The 18413-nt window shown below is 39.5% G+C and overlaps 1 protein-coding gene across 10 annotated transcripts in view; it reads left to right on the top strand.

Annotated features, from left to right (window-relative positions):
• The window catches only part of QKI (QKI, KH domain containing RNA binding), a 149216-nt gene extending 140937 nt beyond the window's left edge, over positions 1 to 8279 (top strand). For 6 of the 10 annotated variants that reach the window (XM_056486219.1, XM_056486220.1, XM_056486218.1 and 3 more), the window contains one exon: positions 1849 to 8279. In XM_056486219.1, coding sequence (XP_056342194.1) covers positions 1849 to 1865 — 17 coding nt within the window. In that variant the 3' untranslated portion in view covers positions 1866 to 8279. The remainder of the gene's footprint in view (positions 1 to 1848) is intronic. The other 4 variants (XR_008839992.1, XR_008839991.1, XR_008839994.1 and 1 more) reach the window with 1 other exon arrangement.
• The last annotated feature ends 10134 nt before the right edge of the window (positions 8280 to 18413 follow it).

Below are 18413 nucleotides of genomic sequence, written 5' to 3'. Positions count from 1 at the left end.
TAGCTTGCTTTGATTTTAAACTCCACAAGAAATATTAATGCTGACAATTTTCTCAAATGTTTTATCCAAACCAATTTTCACATAATTTATATATAAATTTTAATACCTTTTAATCAAAATTGTAATGAGTATCAAAATGCTTTAAGATTCTGTTTCTAGTATACCTATAAAGTGGTAAGATTGTGCCACATAAAATATTTATTTTAATTTTCTCTTCTTTTTCAAACAGCTGTTATAATTTAAACAAATCCCACTTAGCATGATTCTGAAAAAAATTCAGGGAGCGTTTGGTCTCATTTATGTTACAGTAGTTATTTTTTGTAGTGTTATGAACTGTATCCTAAATGATAGGCCACTTCTATTATGTGAAACTAAATGAACCCACAAGAAAGATTGTTAAATCAATGGTATCTGTGAATATTACACCTACTGGACTTAATTTTATGTAATGGCACAAATCTGACTTTGCACTGAGTATCTTTCTCACTTTCATCTCCTCTGCCTTAGTCAAAATGGCAACAGTACAGAAACTTTTATCAACCTCAGAATTTATTAGCTCTAATTAAGCTGTTGAATGAGTCTTAAAAAAAAAAATAAAAAAATCATACTACTGTTAAGTGGACCAAGTTTGGTGAAGGAGAGTGCGAGAGAATGATTAAAGAAGGAATAGCTCAAGAACATTGGGAATGATAACTTTCCACTTGAGAACTTTTTTATGTTTTACTGTAATTTGTTTGTGGTTTTGGGTTTTTTTGTTTTGTTTTGTTGTTTTTTTTTTTTCTTTTTTCCTTTTTTTTTGCAAAAGAAAATAGTATTTACAGGTGGCTTCTTTTAAAATATAAAAATATAAAGCAGGAATGTATATGAAATGTCAGATTTTATTGTATTTGCAGAGTATTAGCTTTGAAAATGAATAAAGAGAGCTGTTTGTAGTTTTAAAATGCCTTATTAGTATCAATTAGATATTTTCTCTATTTTTTCATGTACTTAGAGCTTTTTAAGTATAGACTTTAAAATGGCAGGACTTTTACAGTGTTTACATGCAAGTGCATTTTATAAGTGTCCTATATGTAAAATAGTATTTCGAACGGGAAAATGCTGGCTATAGTAGCAGGCTGAGCGTTTTCCTGGTTTCCACGATGATGCCTACGTTGCTAGACTACAGTTTATAGTACTGCTTTGTATCATGAGGCCAAGAAATTCCATGTTGTTTGTAAATAGAATAAATGAAAGGCAATAAAAAATTTATTGAACAAAAACCCTTTGTTTGGCCCATAGTTTGTTGAACCAAATTATTTCTCTAAGTCCAGAATTCCTTAGATGACTCCATTCTTTTAACAACCAGTTATTAATAATCACATCCATCATTAATAGTTGCTTTAATGCTTGCACCTGGGGAGGTACTAATGCTTAATAGCAGTCAGATACTGATGCTGTGCACTGACTGTTGTTCCAAAAATCTTCTACCCAGTTCAGAAACTGTTCATCGTTTTTTGTTTTCCAATTTCCTTCATCGACTGCTACTAACCATTAGTCGTTAGTCATATTTTATCTCTATTTTTCCTGTTAACCGGTTTTGTGGGAGTGGGCTTCTCCTTCACATGTCCAAATCATGATGGAGGGCTGTCATGATTTTATTGCATTCTGTAGATGGTGTCAATCAGTATGTCAGAATTAAACATGCTTGTTTTTTTTATTAGTTGTGATTAGTTTTCATGTTGTCATTAAGCCGTCACTAGCTGGAACTAATCTCTTCTCTATCTTTTCTTTCTTTTTTTTGTTTTGTTTTTTTGTTTTTGTTTTTTATTTTTTATTTTTTATTTTTTTTTTTTGTTTCTAACCACCCAGCCGCCACCGGCAACTAACCTATGACCTTCTGACCTCTGAACTCTTCACCCAATGATGACCTGACCATGCCTGCCTGCTGATCAGTTAACTGGTAAACGCCTTTGCTTGCCTGTCTTCAGTGCAGCGAGCTGGGGCACTTGTCCGTTCGTCTTACCATCTAACAAAACAGACAAAGAAATTGTTGTCCTCCAACTCCGCTTTTTGTTGTTCTCCTGTTTGGGTGAAAGTGGTTCTAGAACCTGCACTGAATAGTAGTAAAGCAATAAGGTCCAACTCATCCCTCCGCACTGATCATCCTCTAGTGTCCCGCCCCAAGCGAACGGTAAGGAGGCCTCGCACGAGATGGAGACAGATGTCCCTTAACTACCCGATGACAGAGGCAGTTACTGTGAGAGACTTCTAGGAATATTTTTCTTCTCAGAAAAAAAAAAAAAAAAGAAAAAAAAAATTAAAAAGTCAAAGCTCTCTCTGAATGTACTGTGTGATGATGCATCATGCATGAACCTTTGGTCAGGGATGTCATTGGGGAAGGGATTCCAAAAAGTATTCAAAATTTGATACGCTGTTTAGTCACTACCAGTGCCCTCAAAGGGCAGATGTTGCAGCCTTTTTTCTATTGCCTGCCAAATTGGACGTTTTAAAGGAACGTGTGCCATGAAATGCAGATTACGATGACTTTTCAGAACTACATTAATGCAGAGAACGAAACAGCAACACTATTAAAGCGAAATAAAAGTTGAAATTGTTTTAACCATATTTTAATCTCCTTGGAAGATTACATGAGAACAAGGTACATGCATTATGTGTCACATTACTGGGCAAACTGTTCAAATATTTTTTTTAAACCTCCCTGTATAGAAAAAATTTCATTAAGGATGTAAAAGCCATGCTTGCCTATTTGCTGTATACATGTAATGAAATTGTAGATAAAGTGTAGTGCATTGAAACAAAATGAACAAAAAAGTAGATACTTTTACTATACAAGGGTGCTGGTGCAGAAAAAAAAAATATATTTTTGGAAATGTAGCATTTTATACTTTCAAGTGTTATAAAAAAAAGAAAAAAAGAACAAAGAAACCCTTTATTTCATTAAATGATTTTTTCTGGTGGTTGTCAAGAAACAAAAGACCAAAAGAGCCTTTTAGTCTTTCTTTTTTATTTTTTAAGTATTGGAATAAGTCTAAAGAAAAGGAAGTGCCTTATTTTCTTCATGGTCATTTAGTCAAATGTCTTGTATAATCAGCTTCTCCCTCAGACAAGTTACTGCATGCCACTCAGTCGCCCAGTATGTGAAAGAAGCTGTGAGGGAAGACAAATGATGAGTTGACCATATTAATTACCTGATTTTTGCCATACTAGTGTGATGTGACTTTGCCAAAATCTCATTAAGTGAAGTATTTGCTAAGTTTTCATCAAACCAGCCCATTATTATTTCAACCCCTCTACTTTTTAAATCATAGCAAACGCCGTACTTGTGCAACGTAAACCAAAGGGTTCTGTGATACAGACTGTCTCGTGCTAAAGGAGATTATTAGCTGACAAATGTTTGTAGAGCTGGAAGTTATGTCATTTTTGTTCAGGGATGGAGAGGAGTTTTCCTGATTTCAGTTGAAATAAATATTACACCAACTGTAGTAGGCTTCGGCATCACCCAGAACATGGATGTTCTGCAGATAATGAAACTGAAAGTGCTTAGTGAGTTCTCAGTCAGTGACTGAGCACATCCCCAGTTTCCACGAGCAGCTCCTGCAGTGGCAGACAGCACAGAAGTTAGTTACTTTTCAGCTTGTCTTTGACTGTAGTTAGATCTGGCCCATTGGCTTTTCTTCAAAATATAAGCAGGAGAAGGACTTCAGCCATTTGAAGTCCAGCTATACCTTATTTTTAACCCTTGTTTCCACATGAGGTTCGAATAGCTGGGCAATTGCAAGAGCTGAAGTTGTTGAACTCACAGTATTTAGTTCTGAAAACATTATTACTTTGTGGGGCTCAGTACTAAACTTGGCAAATATCAGGTGATAATTTTATTCCCCTCTTGTCAACTTATTCTCCTCCTGCAAATCTTCACAGCTTCCAAATGAAAGGTCAATAGTAAGCTAAGAGGGCTTACATTTTTAAGCACCTGCATGGTGACCTCATCTAACATCTTGTCTCACCTGGAAATAATTATCAGTTTATTTACTATGCAATAGACATTCATCCTTTCGTATTCAGCTAGATTTTTGTTTATTGTGCCACCGGCTTTGTCTTCCTGTTACACATACAGTTGTGTTGATTTTATTTACAGTATATGCTGTGCCATTTTGATTTTATTTTGGTTGGTTGGTTGGTTGAATAAACTTGCGACACTCGAACATTTGAAGAGAGATTTGCTAAAACAATACCAGTATTTGATCCAGTTTCATCTCAACTATGATAAAACCTGGATGCTTTAGACATTTATCAAAGGTCTTTTATTGGGGGGGGAGGGGAAGTGTATGGGATAGATGTGTGACATGTGAAAGTAATGTTTGCTCTGAACAAACTTCTGAAAACTTAGTTGACAAAATTTTGGATCAACTTAAAAAGCATGACTTTTGAAATCTCTGAATGCCTTGGTTCTCAGTATTATCATTCTTTAATGACTTTTTCTTTATTAAAATAAGTAGTTTTAAGACTTCTTTCTGACAGTATTATGTAATTTTTTTAGAGTGGGTAGATGGGAGTGTCGCTTGTATGTAACCGTACAGATGACATGTATTTGTCTATTCTTTATTATCTTAGTAGTTTCATGCTATGTATGTACCATAACCAACCTATTGCCTATGAGAAACATGTAAGATAATGTATTTACAGCCATTGTTACAAGTTTATAATGTATTTTTCTATCTTGTTTTATATGTATGTTATATAACATTCAAAAGAATTTTTTTCCTGATTGAGAAAAAAGGATACAAAATGCAAAACCCACAATTTTGATAACTGAAAAATTGCCAATTGTTTTGCAGTACTTTATTATATTGGGAGTGTTGTCTTTCTTGGGCTTTTAGTTAGCTACTGGATGAATACATTAGACATATTTGGGTTTTAGTTGGGTTTTTACATAGCTTGCATTTTAATTCTTTGGTTCTTTGCTGTTTCTATTAACCCATAGCATTATTTTAATAAATGTTATAATACCAACCTACTAACTCTGGACTATGTCTGTTTATTAACCATTACATGTTTAATTAAAATAAACAAATAAAGACGGAAGAATGTAAAGTCTTGAGTTACTGGACTAACCCTGAAGAACGTGACCACAGATAACACAACGTGACTTGTTTTTATGTTGTTTGTCAGCTGACATTCTGCACACTACTATTAAGTTGGCTTTGGTCATTCTGGCCTTTTACCTTGGGGAATAGGTGCCAGTAGAAATGGGAACAAAGTAGCATTTTTTGAGGCATTCTTCTTGTAGAGTCTCGCCACTTGCCTTTCAGCATCTGCATTACTAATTCCACACTTTCTTTTTCTTTCTCTAAAATAATTACTATTGGCTGACAGCAAAAGATGCCAGTGTTGGTAAATCGTGACGGTGTACAGAAACCAGTTTGATTCTTTGTTGAACCATTCAGAGATTGCAGTTAATTGCACAGTAATTTGTGATTTGTTGGTTTTGGCACCTGATTCACTGTTGCATCATGTGACGTTTCTAAGCACAAAATATTTCTGGGTAGAATGGCTGTACATTGAAACACAAAACCTGGGGATTTCCTTTGGCAAAAGTGCCTTATTTATGCCACGCTATTTCAAGTAACTTTTTTTTTTTTTTTTGGTACTTCTGCTGCAGTCTGTCAGTATTGCCTAGCTCAGGGGAGTACAACTTCTGTAAGCCAAAGGTCAAACTGGATCTTTTCCTAACGACTGCAGAAAGTACAAAAATACACCTTTCACTAAATTACCAAGCAACATCCATTTCAAATTCCACAGCTGCCTTTATGTGATCTTTATCCCCGTGGATGACTGAAGCAACATGAATGCAGGGAATTGAAATGGTGAAAATGCTGTTTTGAATGTACATCTATGCAAATATTTTTACAGAAACACTTCCCCATTCTTAGAACTGCACTATCTGAGGCTCCTGTACATTTCCCAGGTAGTTCTAAATTTGTAACCTTGAGTGGGCAGTAATTACTGCTAATGTTGAGGGAGATCCTCAATGTAGACAACTTTTCAGATCTCAACAGTTTTCTTCTTGAAAATCCTTTTTTTTTTTCCTGTAGATAGTAAAAATTCAGAAGAGGAATCTGAATCTGTTCAAATTCCTCCTTTAATTTATGACGTTTGGAACTATTTATCTTGAAATACATGCAATATAAAACTTTATAAATAGTTCTCACAGTACTGCTAGTAATTAAAATTTTATGCATCTTTATTTTATAGAGAAAAATAGTCTAGCTTTGATGATGCTAGTTTTCTAATGGCACGTAGTTCTTTGTTTTACAAAAATTTTAGGTAGAGCTGAAATACCAATTCATTTTGAATAGTTTCACTTGTGCAAAATTTTAATCTTTAATTTAACAGATCATGTTGCGATTCTAAAACTCAGCCACAGGCAGGTGATAAGAATATTAGATACTTGCAACAGATAATATTGGAACCTTTTGACTGGATAATGGAACAAGTGTTACTACAGAGCAAATAAATAATTTATATTCCTGAAGAATTTTATCAGAGGTGCACATGTAATTTGGTGAAGTACTCTGTCCAGTATAGGTGAAACTATTCAGGTGGAACAAAACTTTAATGTTTTATATTGAACAACACTTCTGTTTCCAGAACTACTGCTTTTCTGTAATAATGTCTATTATTTTGTATTTTTATCAATAGGTATTAACTACTGTTATACTTTGTCCACAGTGCATTTTCATCTCATTCTTCAGTATATGCAGTAGTCGAAGTTGTTGTAAATTTTGTAGTACTTCAAAGGTGAAGGACAGAAAAAACTAGGAAAACTCTAAAATGAAAATAATATATTCATTATTGTTGTCCACCAAAGGCATTTCTCCATTTACCTGAGTGCCTGTCTGAAAATTTAGCTATTTTATACTTTGCCTGCTTAGAGGAAAGACATGAGCTGTTTTTAGAAGTGCATTTGAGGATGACTTCAATATTGCTAAATCACTGAAGTTGGCTTCTTTTTCTTATTATTCTGTGGTTAAATTGTTTTAGCATTTGAAAGATCATACATTCAAGACAGTTAGATCATTGATCCAATAAAGTGGGATTTATCTTTGGGTAAATTTTTTGATAGATCAAAATATAAACAAAAATATCATCTAGCCTTTCAAAGTAACATCTGAGCAATGCTGTTCACATCTTAAATGTTGTACCAAAGTACAACAAATTCGGTTTCTCCAAGAGTATTTTTGTGCATATTATAAGTGCCTTCAACATCCTTCAGATATTTTTAATGAGCATATGTTCAGTGTATTGACAGCACTGATCTTTTATTTGAACATGCCTTCTAAGAGTGTGTCAAAAATCCACACGTAGCAAAAGGTTTATTGCCAGATTGTACTCCATGCGGGGGACCACTACAAGGTTTTCTGCCCTGAAAATGCAGGGAAACATTGAAGTGTGTTACCATCCATTAAGAAATTAACTTGGGGGAAACATACTTAGGAGCATATGAAACTTGAGTTCTTTGTGTCTGGATAAAAATACCAGTTATCAGAAATAGCACGTTGTACAGAATGGAATCTGAGCAACACATTCCTGGGGCTAGACATACATAATCGTTCCCAGAATTTCTGTTTTAATATGTTTGATATGTTTTTCTAAAACACTGTTAATGGAGTACTGTCCAAATAACACATGACCCGTACCATTAACACGTGGTAATCAATGTTGAATCAAACTGGTTAACGCAAGTACAGTGCTCTTCCTTCTCTGTGCCTGCGCACTAATTGCAGGTGGTGCATAGGGCTGGGGCTTAGGCACAGCAGGCTGCAGTCCTGATTTCTTGGTGCCTGCAGTTTGGTGTCCGTCTTTGACAGCAGACTAACTGGGAGGAGTCTGCCTCCCAAGGCAAAGATTAACTGAGGTCTGAAACTCTTAGTAGAATTAATTGAAAATACAGCAACAATAAAGCGACATATATACATTTATGCTTTGACTTGTATTATGGCAGTTTGTGTGAAACATTTAAGGTTTTGTTTGTGCAAAATAATGTATTCTGAGGGGAAAAGCAAACATGGACGTTGCCAAAACACATGTAAATAAACACCACTTATGACTGTACATTATGTGCAATAAAGTAACTGGAAAAAGTGCATGTACTTTATCCTCAAAAGAAAACTGACAGCTCTCAAAGCTGTAGCTATAGTTTTATTTTCTGAAAAGTTAAATTTTATTCTGTATCTAAACCGCAGAATAAAGAATGTACATTTTTCACACTTAAATTTTCATTAATGCTTCTAGCAGTGTTACGGAAGATGTTAATTGTTGAAGAGGCTTAAACTTTCATGGTCGTCTGATTATCAGGGTATATTTTGCTTTACAGTTTCTTACTGCATATGCTGTTGTTTGTAACTAAATGAAGGAAGCATGCATTATATATAAACATACAATACACATTTTGCATATGGGTTTGTGGATGCATCAGTTCTGTAAATTTTGCAGATAACCATGTGATTTTGGTGATGCTGTACTTTTGTAGGCATAACTATGAACAATTGTTCAGAGCAAATAAGAAAGAGAAGTACTGCTTTACTGTAACTTTAACACACTGGTTTGGGGCATAGTTTCTGATTACTGTAGAAAATGAAGATGTCTGCCACCCCACCTCGTGTGAACCTAGCAAGAAACACACTTTGAGGGAGAGCTAGATTATGGTGTTCTACATTTTCCTTAATATTTATGTGATGATGCCTAGTTTTAGTTAAGGATGGTTTCTTTACCAAGGTATCCTTTGCTAAAACTTCCTTCTACTTCACACTGCTTAAATAAAAAATGTTTGCTTCAGAAGTGAAGTAGATAAGGTTAAGTGTGGCATCTTTAGAAGTCTGATAGAGTAGGGGGGAGGAGGCTGAATGCCAGTGCTCAGGTACACTTCTGCACACCCAGCAAGGATGATGATGAGTCTCACCAAAATAGTGGCATATAGTTTATCTGAGCTAGCTGTAGTCTTAGAAGTTCTCAGGATGTGGGGATGCTGTTTGGCATGTGCCACTTGAGCAGGTAAAGCAGCCTTTGTCATCTTGCTGTTACAGTGCCAGCTGCCTGTACCCTGTAGTCCTGGCCTGGAGTGTGGGCACAGCCTCACTTTCTGTGCTATCTCTTGCTGCACTGTGCAAACCTCCCCCCACCCCCTTCATCCATCCAGATCCCTAGAGAGCAAAATTGTGTTGACCTTTCTTGCCTCTTGCACCAAGTCAGTAATACCTCTTTGTGATCACATTCACGTTAGGAATTGCATTTATAGGTCTACAAGTTAAAGCTAGAGGTGGAGTTTAAAGACTAGAAATTTTTTATCAACAGACTTTAGCACCATTCTACCAGCACTGTCTGTGTGTTTTGGTATGTTTATTGGGGATGGCCTGACCTTGCTAGATGGCTCCTCATTTTATTACTACAGTTACTTTAGTTCCTTGAGGCAATACAAGCTTAACCATTATCAGTGTCAAAATAATGAGAGATTCATAGCAAAGAGTACAAAGTGCAGTGCCAGAAATTACTCTTTTCATGTTGGCATTCAGGTCTACCAGCAAAAGTAAAAAGAGATTTGATCCAACTGCTTTATTGGTGACCCTGTGAAGTTCTCAAACAGTTAAAAGTAAACAACTGACAGGCAGTTCCTGTTGAGTTGAACTCCAAAATTTAAGAATCACAAATAATCAGCTACAACCTAAAAAGGTGTTGGGTTTTTTTGTTTTGTTTTGTTTTGTTTTGTTTTGTTTTGTTTTGTTTTGTTTTGTTTTCCACAAAGTAGCATAGCATATATTTGTCCTTTTTTGATTTCTATCACAGTATTTTCAAAGTGTTTTCATCTTTGGCAATAAATAAGGTTACTACTTTGAAGAGTAAACTGGATAAACTCAGGTGAGGTTCAAGGAAAAAAAACATCAAATAATGGCACACTTCAAGACTGCATCATTTCAGCAACTTAGCAGTAGATGAAGGTGTTTTCTCTAAGTTCATGTATTTGTAAGCACCTTATGCAGGCAGGAGGCTAAGCAGAGAAATTATTTTTGTTTGTAGAAGTTTTTCAGAATGAATTCTATAATTTTTCAGTCCACTGAGAGTGGCCTTTATTAAGCAGGTGGTACTTCCTGAAGGTAGGAAGTTCCCAGGTCCTCTTGCCATAGGTCACTGAACAAGTGCTCAGTGTTGATTCTGATTTGCTTTCATACTCATATGAAAATGAAGCCCCATCTTTTGTATCCAAGTCTTTTTAATATCATGACAGATGTATCAGTCTGTACCTCCTAGAGCTGTGTTTTAAAGGGATTTTTTATTTTAAATTGAAGTTATTTCAGTAAAAAGGCAGGTTGAGTGAGCAAGAGTGTTATGGGAAATATGTTAAAACATGATAAAGATACTGTGATCACTGTTTTAAAGTCTCACTGTGTTATGTGTATTAGAAATCCACAATGAAATGTTAGTGTAATATTTATCTTGTTGTCTACGCCTTTCCAATTAGGATTTCCAGACAAGGTGGTTTTCATGAGACTGAGACTACCTTGTGCAGTTCAGAGGTAGTGAAATGATAACTGCAGATCACTCCCATGCATGTGCCTTTCATAGAGCACAGCCTTTTTAAGGTCTTGACCTCAGATATTGGGTAAAACATTGTAAATTTGTGATGCAGGGAGAACAGTTTATTTGTTAGCCTATCTGCTAACCATTGAAAGTTCAAATGTCACTGCCAGTTAGGAAATGTTACTGCATGTTAATTGCTGTGGCAAATTCCATGTCTTGTTTTTAACATGGGTGCAATCTGGAGACCTTCACATGCATACTACTCTAGTAAATCTCTGGATCATTTTCATGGTCTTTCATGAAGAGTGGATCCAGTACTGCTGAGGGGGCCACAGGGCCATTACTTGCATGCCCTTGTGTGACTTTTCCCAAATAACCTTAGTGATGAGACAATTTTGATTCTCTCCCTGAAAGGCAACGAATGAAGCAAATCTTCAGCTTTGTTTCTGAGAGAAAATAGGAAATGTGTACCAATGTTGGCTGAAAGAAGATAAAGAATAACTAATGTCAGAGCTTTGAACCCTGTCCTGAACATTACTCTGGACTTTATATGAGCCAAGAAGAAGAGACCACCCTAAACAGGAGCAACACTGTCAAGCCCGGTGTTGACTGTGGTGAAAAGAAGTTCATCAGAGACTGTAGGCTGGAATTTTAAATGAAGAAAATTGAAATTATCTCGGTCCTTGAAGAACTGGTTCACCATATCTCCCTGTTATCTTAGGCAAGCTTGTTAATTTCTCTGTTGGAAATTTTTCCCTTCTTCAGACTAATTTGAATTCTTGTTCTTTTATTCTAAGGTTCTGCCCTGCCCCTTTCCGTGCTGCCTTGCATTTCATAGACAAATTCTCCTTTCATTAGGATGGTGAGGTGGCACAGGATGTTCTTGGTACAGAAAGACAAGAAGCAAGACTTCAGGTCTAGATCAGGCTGTTCAAGTGTGACATTATTTAGAAAGCTTGTTTTAAACATGACTCCACGCTGATGGGAGAGAACTAGTTATTCCAACAGTGAGGGCACAAATCTAATGTTTGGAACACCAGGGTCTCAGATGCTTCTTTCATTGCTGATGATTTGTGCAGTTTTGGGCAAGACCCCTTAAGGCAAATCCACAAAATACCACCATCATCTTAAGTGATGTAGCAAGCTAAAAAGTGTGGTCACCAAGGCTTTTATCAAAATAATCTTTTTAATGGTCTTCCAGAAAAGTAAACACCATTTCCTTATCTTCTTTTGTTTGTTTCAAGCAACAACATCATCCAAAAATAAAGCCCCTGGTAGCCAGAGACAATATACCTGCCTGAGTGCAGAGGGAAAGCACTGGTCTGTAAATGCCCATCTTTCCACCACACCCTCAGTACCCAGCTGGCAGCTTGGCTGCTTGGGTCTGTCTCTCCCAGGCATTTTCACGTGCATAGCATGTGTGGCTGTAACTCTGCCCTCTGCATTCCCCAGCTACCCATGATGAAAGCTGTGCTTTTACTCAAGTGCCTTTGGTGCTCTTGTCCCTCCGTTTCCTGTCAGTGAAATGAGTTTAACAGAACCCCAGCAGAGTGTAAGCTGTGGATGGTCACGTTTGAGATTGTAGCATGCTCAAGCAGTACAATGCTGAGAGCACTCCAGTATCATCACAATGTCCAAGTGTCTCACGATCTTGAATGTACTTGAGAATAAAGCATGAAAGCAAAACAAAATACCTGTGACTTCTTACTTAGTCAAACCCATGCTCAAGTTTCCAGAATCTCGTAGGCCAGCTGAGTCCTAGTCTCAGACCAAATCACCTCAGTGGGTACCTCCAGTAGTGCTGTCTCAAAGGATGGCCATCTCAAGAAATGATGGGCACAAGTTACTCCTGGGCAGATCCTCGTTTGGCACAAGGGAAAATTTTTTTACAAGGAAGACAGCAGTGATTGGAATAATCTCCTCAGAGAAATGGTGAATTCTCCAGTTTTGGACACCTTTAAGGGTCAGCTGGACAGCGTACTAGCACATGTCTAGACCTTGCTTTTACCAGAAAAGGTTGGACTAGATGGTCCTTGCAATCCCTTCCAACCTGGCATTCTATGATTGTGTTCAAAACAGTCTGAGTCCCACAGGCTCACTGGGGATGGACGGAGCTGCATTCCTGGTTTTCACAGTTGGCACGTCCAAGGGGAGGCAAAGGGACAGAGATGCAATCGCAGGAAACAGCATTGCTTTGTCTCTTCACCAGGGAAATGTAGAAGTGGGGAGCACTGACAGCACCTGAGACCTGGGAGGACCAAAAAAAAATGGGATTCTATTGAAAACCTGGTTGGCAGGAGTGAGATTTGCTCTGCAGTCACGTGAGGTTCACATTGTTCAGCTCTCAGCATAACATACAATTTTTGAAACTGAAATGCCTTAAAATAATTAACTTTGAGGCAAGAACAACGGTTTTTGCAGCTTCAGGCCTGTAGTTGTGAATGGTTACATTTAGGATGCAGATTTTTCAGTGAGCTTTCTATTTGCTTTGGAAGAAGGGAGATAAATGCTATTTGTGAGAGACAAGTTTGGATTTCTCAAGCCAGAACCAGGGTTAGCAGGTAGATATAAAACAAAATCATCTCATCAGCCACATCACTAACCTCAGCAAAATCCAACATTAACCAGTTTACCCCTGGTCACACACAGCCACAAGACAGCTGGCAACCAAACACTGTTGGCCAACAGCAGTACATTACATTGGAAGGTGGAGAAGTGGGAGTTAACCTCCTCAGTCAAGAGTCTTCTAAAATTCTATCTTGGTGAAGTAAACAACTGCATTTTACTAGTTGTCATGTACTTCACAATGGTAATAATAAATTATATTTATGAAGTAGGACTTCCACCTGCTCTGAATTTGTCTTCAGACTTCCTTCTGTGAAGGAACCTTGAAATAAATTATTTCCACTCTGGCAAGCACCTGGTTTAAAACAAAGGTGAAGCCAATGAATGAAATAGCCAAAACACCTGACTCCTTTTAGGAGGGAGGGAAGCAGTAAATAATGTTGTCTCAGAGCAATTTCTCCCCTGTCTTGCCTTTCCCCTTGCAGTTTGCTGTCACTAATCACTGTGAGCCAGACTGTGCACATAGAAGAATCCTTCAGATGGAGTCAGCGGGGCTGCTCATGTGAGTAATTTGTAAAGCACTCAATCAGGGCAATCAAGCCCTGTGGTATTAGTCTCCTTTGGGCTATAAATTCCCTAAGCAAGGACTTTTATTCTTGTCAGTAAAACAATGGATGCAATTCTGGTGGCACTGCTTTTTGGTTTTTTCTTTTTCCCTCCCCACAACTTCTCATTTCTTCTCACCTCTCCTTCACACACGGAGGAGCGCCGAGAGACTCGGAGAAGCAGCACTTTGACAAGCGATGCTACCATGCCTGCCTGCTCTGAGCACTCCTTTGGGCGATTTAGCAGTGTCACCCTGGCTCTCAGCTTTCTTTCAAGCCAGGAGCCTCGCTGCTCACAGCAGCTGGGGAAAGGGAGAGCCAGGTGCCAAGGCAGGGAGGTTCCGCTGGTGGCTGGCAGCAGCAGGACAGTCTGGCTGTGCCGGTGAGTCAGCCCAGCCACTCGCTCCACTCGCTCATTCCAGCCACACACGGGCAAGTGCAGGCAGGGAAAACTCCTGCTTTGATTGTGAGGAAAGGGCCTGCTTATGGAACCACAATAAACTCTGCTTTCCCAGAATGAAATCTCACCAGGCGTAATTGCAAAAATCCTGGGATAAAATACTTCTGCTTAACCCCTGACACATCTCGTTCCTTTCACTGGGAGAAAAGTAGTCATTTATGGTTTGCCGTTTTTGTTTTTGGTTTTGTTGGTTTTTTTTTTTAAATTCAATTACCAGCTTTGATGTGTCTAAAATGGGAATAATGGCAGAGAATACAATATCTCCTGTCTGCACTGCTACCTATACACTTGCATATAAATAGCACTTCTTTTGTTTCATGGGTTGGAGTAGAGGCTGAAGAGACATACTGACAGTGCAGCAGCCCTTTTCCTTTGTAGTGGATCTAATGGGCCTGCAGTATGAAAAATGCTACTTATGCTTTGCTTTTAGGCTGAAACTCACCCTGTGCAGAGGTTTAGCGAGGGCAGAGGCCCCACTCAAATCCTGCTGAGCCTTCAGAAAGGCTTTCCATCTTCCCTACAGTAGGTACAAGGATTCAGACAGTTTTGCATTCTGTTCGTGGGTAAAGGCATGTAAATAATACCTTTATGACTCAGGTATGTCTTGAAATATGCAACCTGATGGCAGACAGTTCTACTTTTTTGTGCAGATATTTGTTCTGAACCACATGGCTTGTGAGTCATGAAATATTAATGGCCATGCAAATCTTCTCTTCTGTATCACAAGCTTTTCTGTGTTCCTGACCCCTGACTTCCTTTAATCATCTCCTGGGTGTGTGGTCTGTTACTATTCTAAGATATCTTGTGAACAGGGGCAAAGTAATTGCTTGATCCTTGCCTGCTGCAAGAATCTTTTTGAAAAGAAAATTGATAACTTCAGAGACACTTCCTCCTTGCATTAAAATCAGCCCCACCACCTTGCTTCACAAGATTTCTCTTTTGGTGGCCTGAATGCAGACCTGCAGTGTTCAGTGCTATTTTCATGACTGTAAAAACAGTATTCTCGGATCTTTTAAGTTGTCACCTTCTCCTCCACAGATTAATTACAATTTTTGGTCAGATGTTTTCTCCCCTTCTCTCTCACTCCCCCCTACTGATTTTTTCTTAAGCATCCTTATAAATACACTGTCCTTTTGTGACTTGTTACAGGAAGGCCCAATGATCTTTCAATGAGCAGCTGTAGTGCCTGTTAGTTATAGGGTTATCTTAGCCATCTCCCTAATAATTAGAGGCTGAATTACTGCCTGAAATACAATTTTTAAAAAACTTCTTTAAAGAACCAGGGCATTTTTTGGCAGAAATCTCATTTTCTTTCTCCACCTGTTTTCTAACATCCCAAATACTAAGGATGTTACCAATGTGGGGAAATATGGAAATGCTCCTTAGCTCCCTGCCAAACAAAGGAGAGGTCAGTGGTTTGGTGCCAGGCAGGTCTGACAGCCAAAGGAGAAGGAGATGTACAAGCAGTGTGGCTGGGGAAAGAGAGAACTCCCCATGAAAATGCATTTCCCATGTGGGAGCTATTTCAGTAAACCAGTGTGATGGAAGTACAGGCATGGGTAGGTATTTGTACAAGTGAGCTCGCAGTGACTGCCAAGAGCATGGTGTAACACAAGGGCAGTAATGACCACACACTTTAATACAGGGTTGATAAATGTTGACCTAGTTTCTGATTTCTGGAGCAATTTTGCCCAAGTTGCAGGAGTCAGCAGTGCAGCACCAAAACCAAAACACTGCTTCTAAAGTGGTGGGTTTATACAGGTGAGGAGGTGGGGAAGACTAGCTCAGGTCAAAACATTCATTATCAGAGCAGAGATAAAGGAGCTGGGATAGCTCAGGTGTTTGTAATGTGCCACTTTGCACAACCTGGGATGACTTGTAAGAATCTTTCTGGGGCTCTGCACATCAGTCCTCAGTGTGTGCAATTTCTGAGCATCAGGTGCCAGCCTGGGAGGAATCCATGCCCTGGGTGTTACAGGTGCAAAGAAAACCCACCTCACCCTTGATTTCATTCAGCAGCAGGTGCCTACATGTCTTTGAGGAAATAGATGTCTTTCTTTCACACTTTCCTTGGAGCTTTCTTTCCCCCAAAATGTCCTTGGTGACTTCCAGGCCCTGTGAGAAGGGCAGACACCCAGCTTGGCTCACACAAGTGGCTGTTGTGAAGAAAAGTTATTTGATGGCTTAAATCCTGGCAGCTTCCAAGCTGGGGCCCACCCACACAGTGACTGTGGCCTGTGCAGGGAGCTGCAGTTCCTGCTCAGGCTGGTGGAAAGCTGATGTGCCAGCAGCTGGTGGGTGCTGTGGGAGTCACTCAGAAAGCAGATGGAGCAGAGAAGCCAGAGCATCCCTCCTGCCCATCTGCAGACCATGGTGTCCCACCACAGGGTGATTTATAGGAGCCTAAATGGTGGTCATGAGCCCTGCTGCAGCTCTGGCTGCCCTGCAGTCTGCAAAGGTGACAATTGCTAACTCAGGTTTTGGAAGGAGGCGAGCTCTGATCAGCTGAAAGGAGCAGTGAGTAATCCTCATCTACCTGGCTCTGTATCCAAGGTGTGAGTCATTCTAATGAGCAATACCAAAAGTGCTGACCTGCCCATCTCATGCTTCCTCACCTGAGACTCCAAGCTAACCTGCAGCCTTGGTGAGCCTTGGGGCTGCCATTTGGGCAGAGGAAAACCTGGGACACTGGTTTTACTGCAAAATTTACCAGTGGAATAAATGCTGTTGTAGGACATGTGCCAAAACACTCAGAATAAGTCACTAGGAAGCTTTCAGTGGGTTTTCTGTATTTGGCATCCCTGCTAAAACTGCAGAATTGGTTTTGATTTAAAGAATGTTTTCTTACCCATCACCATCAAGGTTTCAGTTGCACATCACTCTCTATTGTGCACACCAACCTGGCCAGATACAGCTGGCTGGACTGCTGTGCAGTGACTGGGCAGAGGAGCTCGTGGGATTATTGCTGTTGTACTCCATGTCTCTGTGTTCCTGGGGACATGAACAGCCTCTCCTGTCCTCCCTGCTCTGCACTGTGCCCACACTGCAGGGTGGGATGGTGCCCATCCCACCTCTTCAAAAGGCTGCTCCCTTGAGTGCAGAGTCCTCAATGTCCTCACTTGGCTTTCAGCTCCATGTGTGATACTGGGGATGGTGAAAGCTGTTTGCTTCTGGTTTGAATGCAAGGCATGGTCTGGCTTGGCTGCATGCAGAAAACTGCACAGGCTTCCCCTGGGTGCATGGCACTATTTAAAGTTAAAGCACTTTGCTATGGAAGAGGCAAGGATGAAGGTGAGAGCTAATAATGCAAGTTTATAAATGCAGCTGACATCCTAGCACCCTGTGTCTTTCATGCTGTCCTTCATTTACTCTCCTGGTGCTCTCTCCACTTTTAATGCTATGTTGTTTTTACCCCTGTGAGCAAAGTGCTACTGAGAGTAACTGGGGTAGCTGAGTTTGATCCATTTACATGCCTATGGATATAGAGCCAGTTGTTATTTAACACTGAAATGTGTGAAATGATCCATGAAACCTCCAGGGTGAACTGTGCTAAGGGACAGACTTTAATAATCTGTGGATTATATTTCATAATGCATATATATATTATAGACTATGTATTTATAGCTCATGACTAATATGGAAATCCCTCTTGTAGTTAATAGTTTCTAGTAGAGACCCATCCACATAGCATTCCTGTGTGGGTGGGTGGCTGTTGGCACCAGCAGTGGGATGCCTGACTCTGGTCCTGATCTGGGCTTCTCAGCTAGGCTCCTGCTCCTCATCAGCTGCAGGACGTGGGCAGCAATAAGGGCAGCTCAGCCTAGGTTACAGCAAGAGTCTGACACAAACAAGAACTCTTCTCCTCCTCTGTTTTCTGCCTGGGCTCTCCACGTAGGTGGCTTGGTTGGGTGTGAGCCCTTCAGACAGCAAAACCTGTGTGAGGTTAGTGTGACTCATGCTGAACATCTCTGAAAGCCCATGGCAAGTGAGGTAGATGGTGAGATCCTGAGTCCTTTTCCACAGCCCTGAAATGGGACCAAGCCTCCTCCTCTGCCTCTGAAGCTTCTCTGTCCCTCCTGCCTTTGCTTTTACACTGAAACCTCATGTATTTCACAGATGAGCTGAGCTTCCCCAAAGTAGCTCACTCATCCCTAGGGCCTTCCTATCTCACAGGAACAGAGGGAGCTTCTGTGCCCCAAAATCCTCATCAA

This window comes from Oenanthe melanoleuca, chromosome 3 (genome assembly GCF_029582105.1).
Source record: "Oenanthe melanoleuca isolate GR-GAL-2019-014 chromosome 3, OMel1.0, whole genome shotgun sequence".
NCBI classification, from domain to species: Eukaryota; Metazoa; Chordata; class Aves; order Passeriformes; family Muscicapidae; genus Oenanthe; species Oenanthe melanoleuca.
The sequence above is the reverse complement of the archived record's forward strand: the minus strand, read 5'-3'. Positions and strand labels throughout refer to the sequence as shown.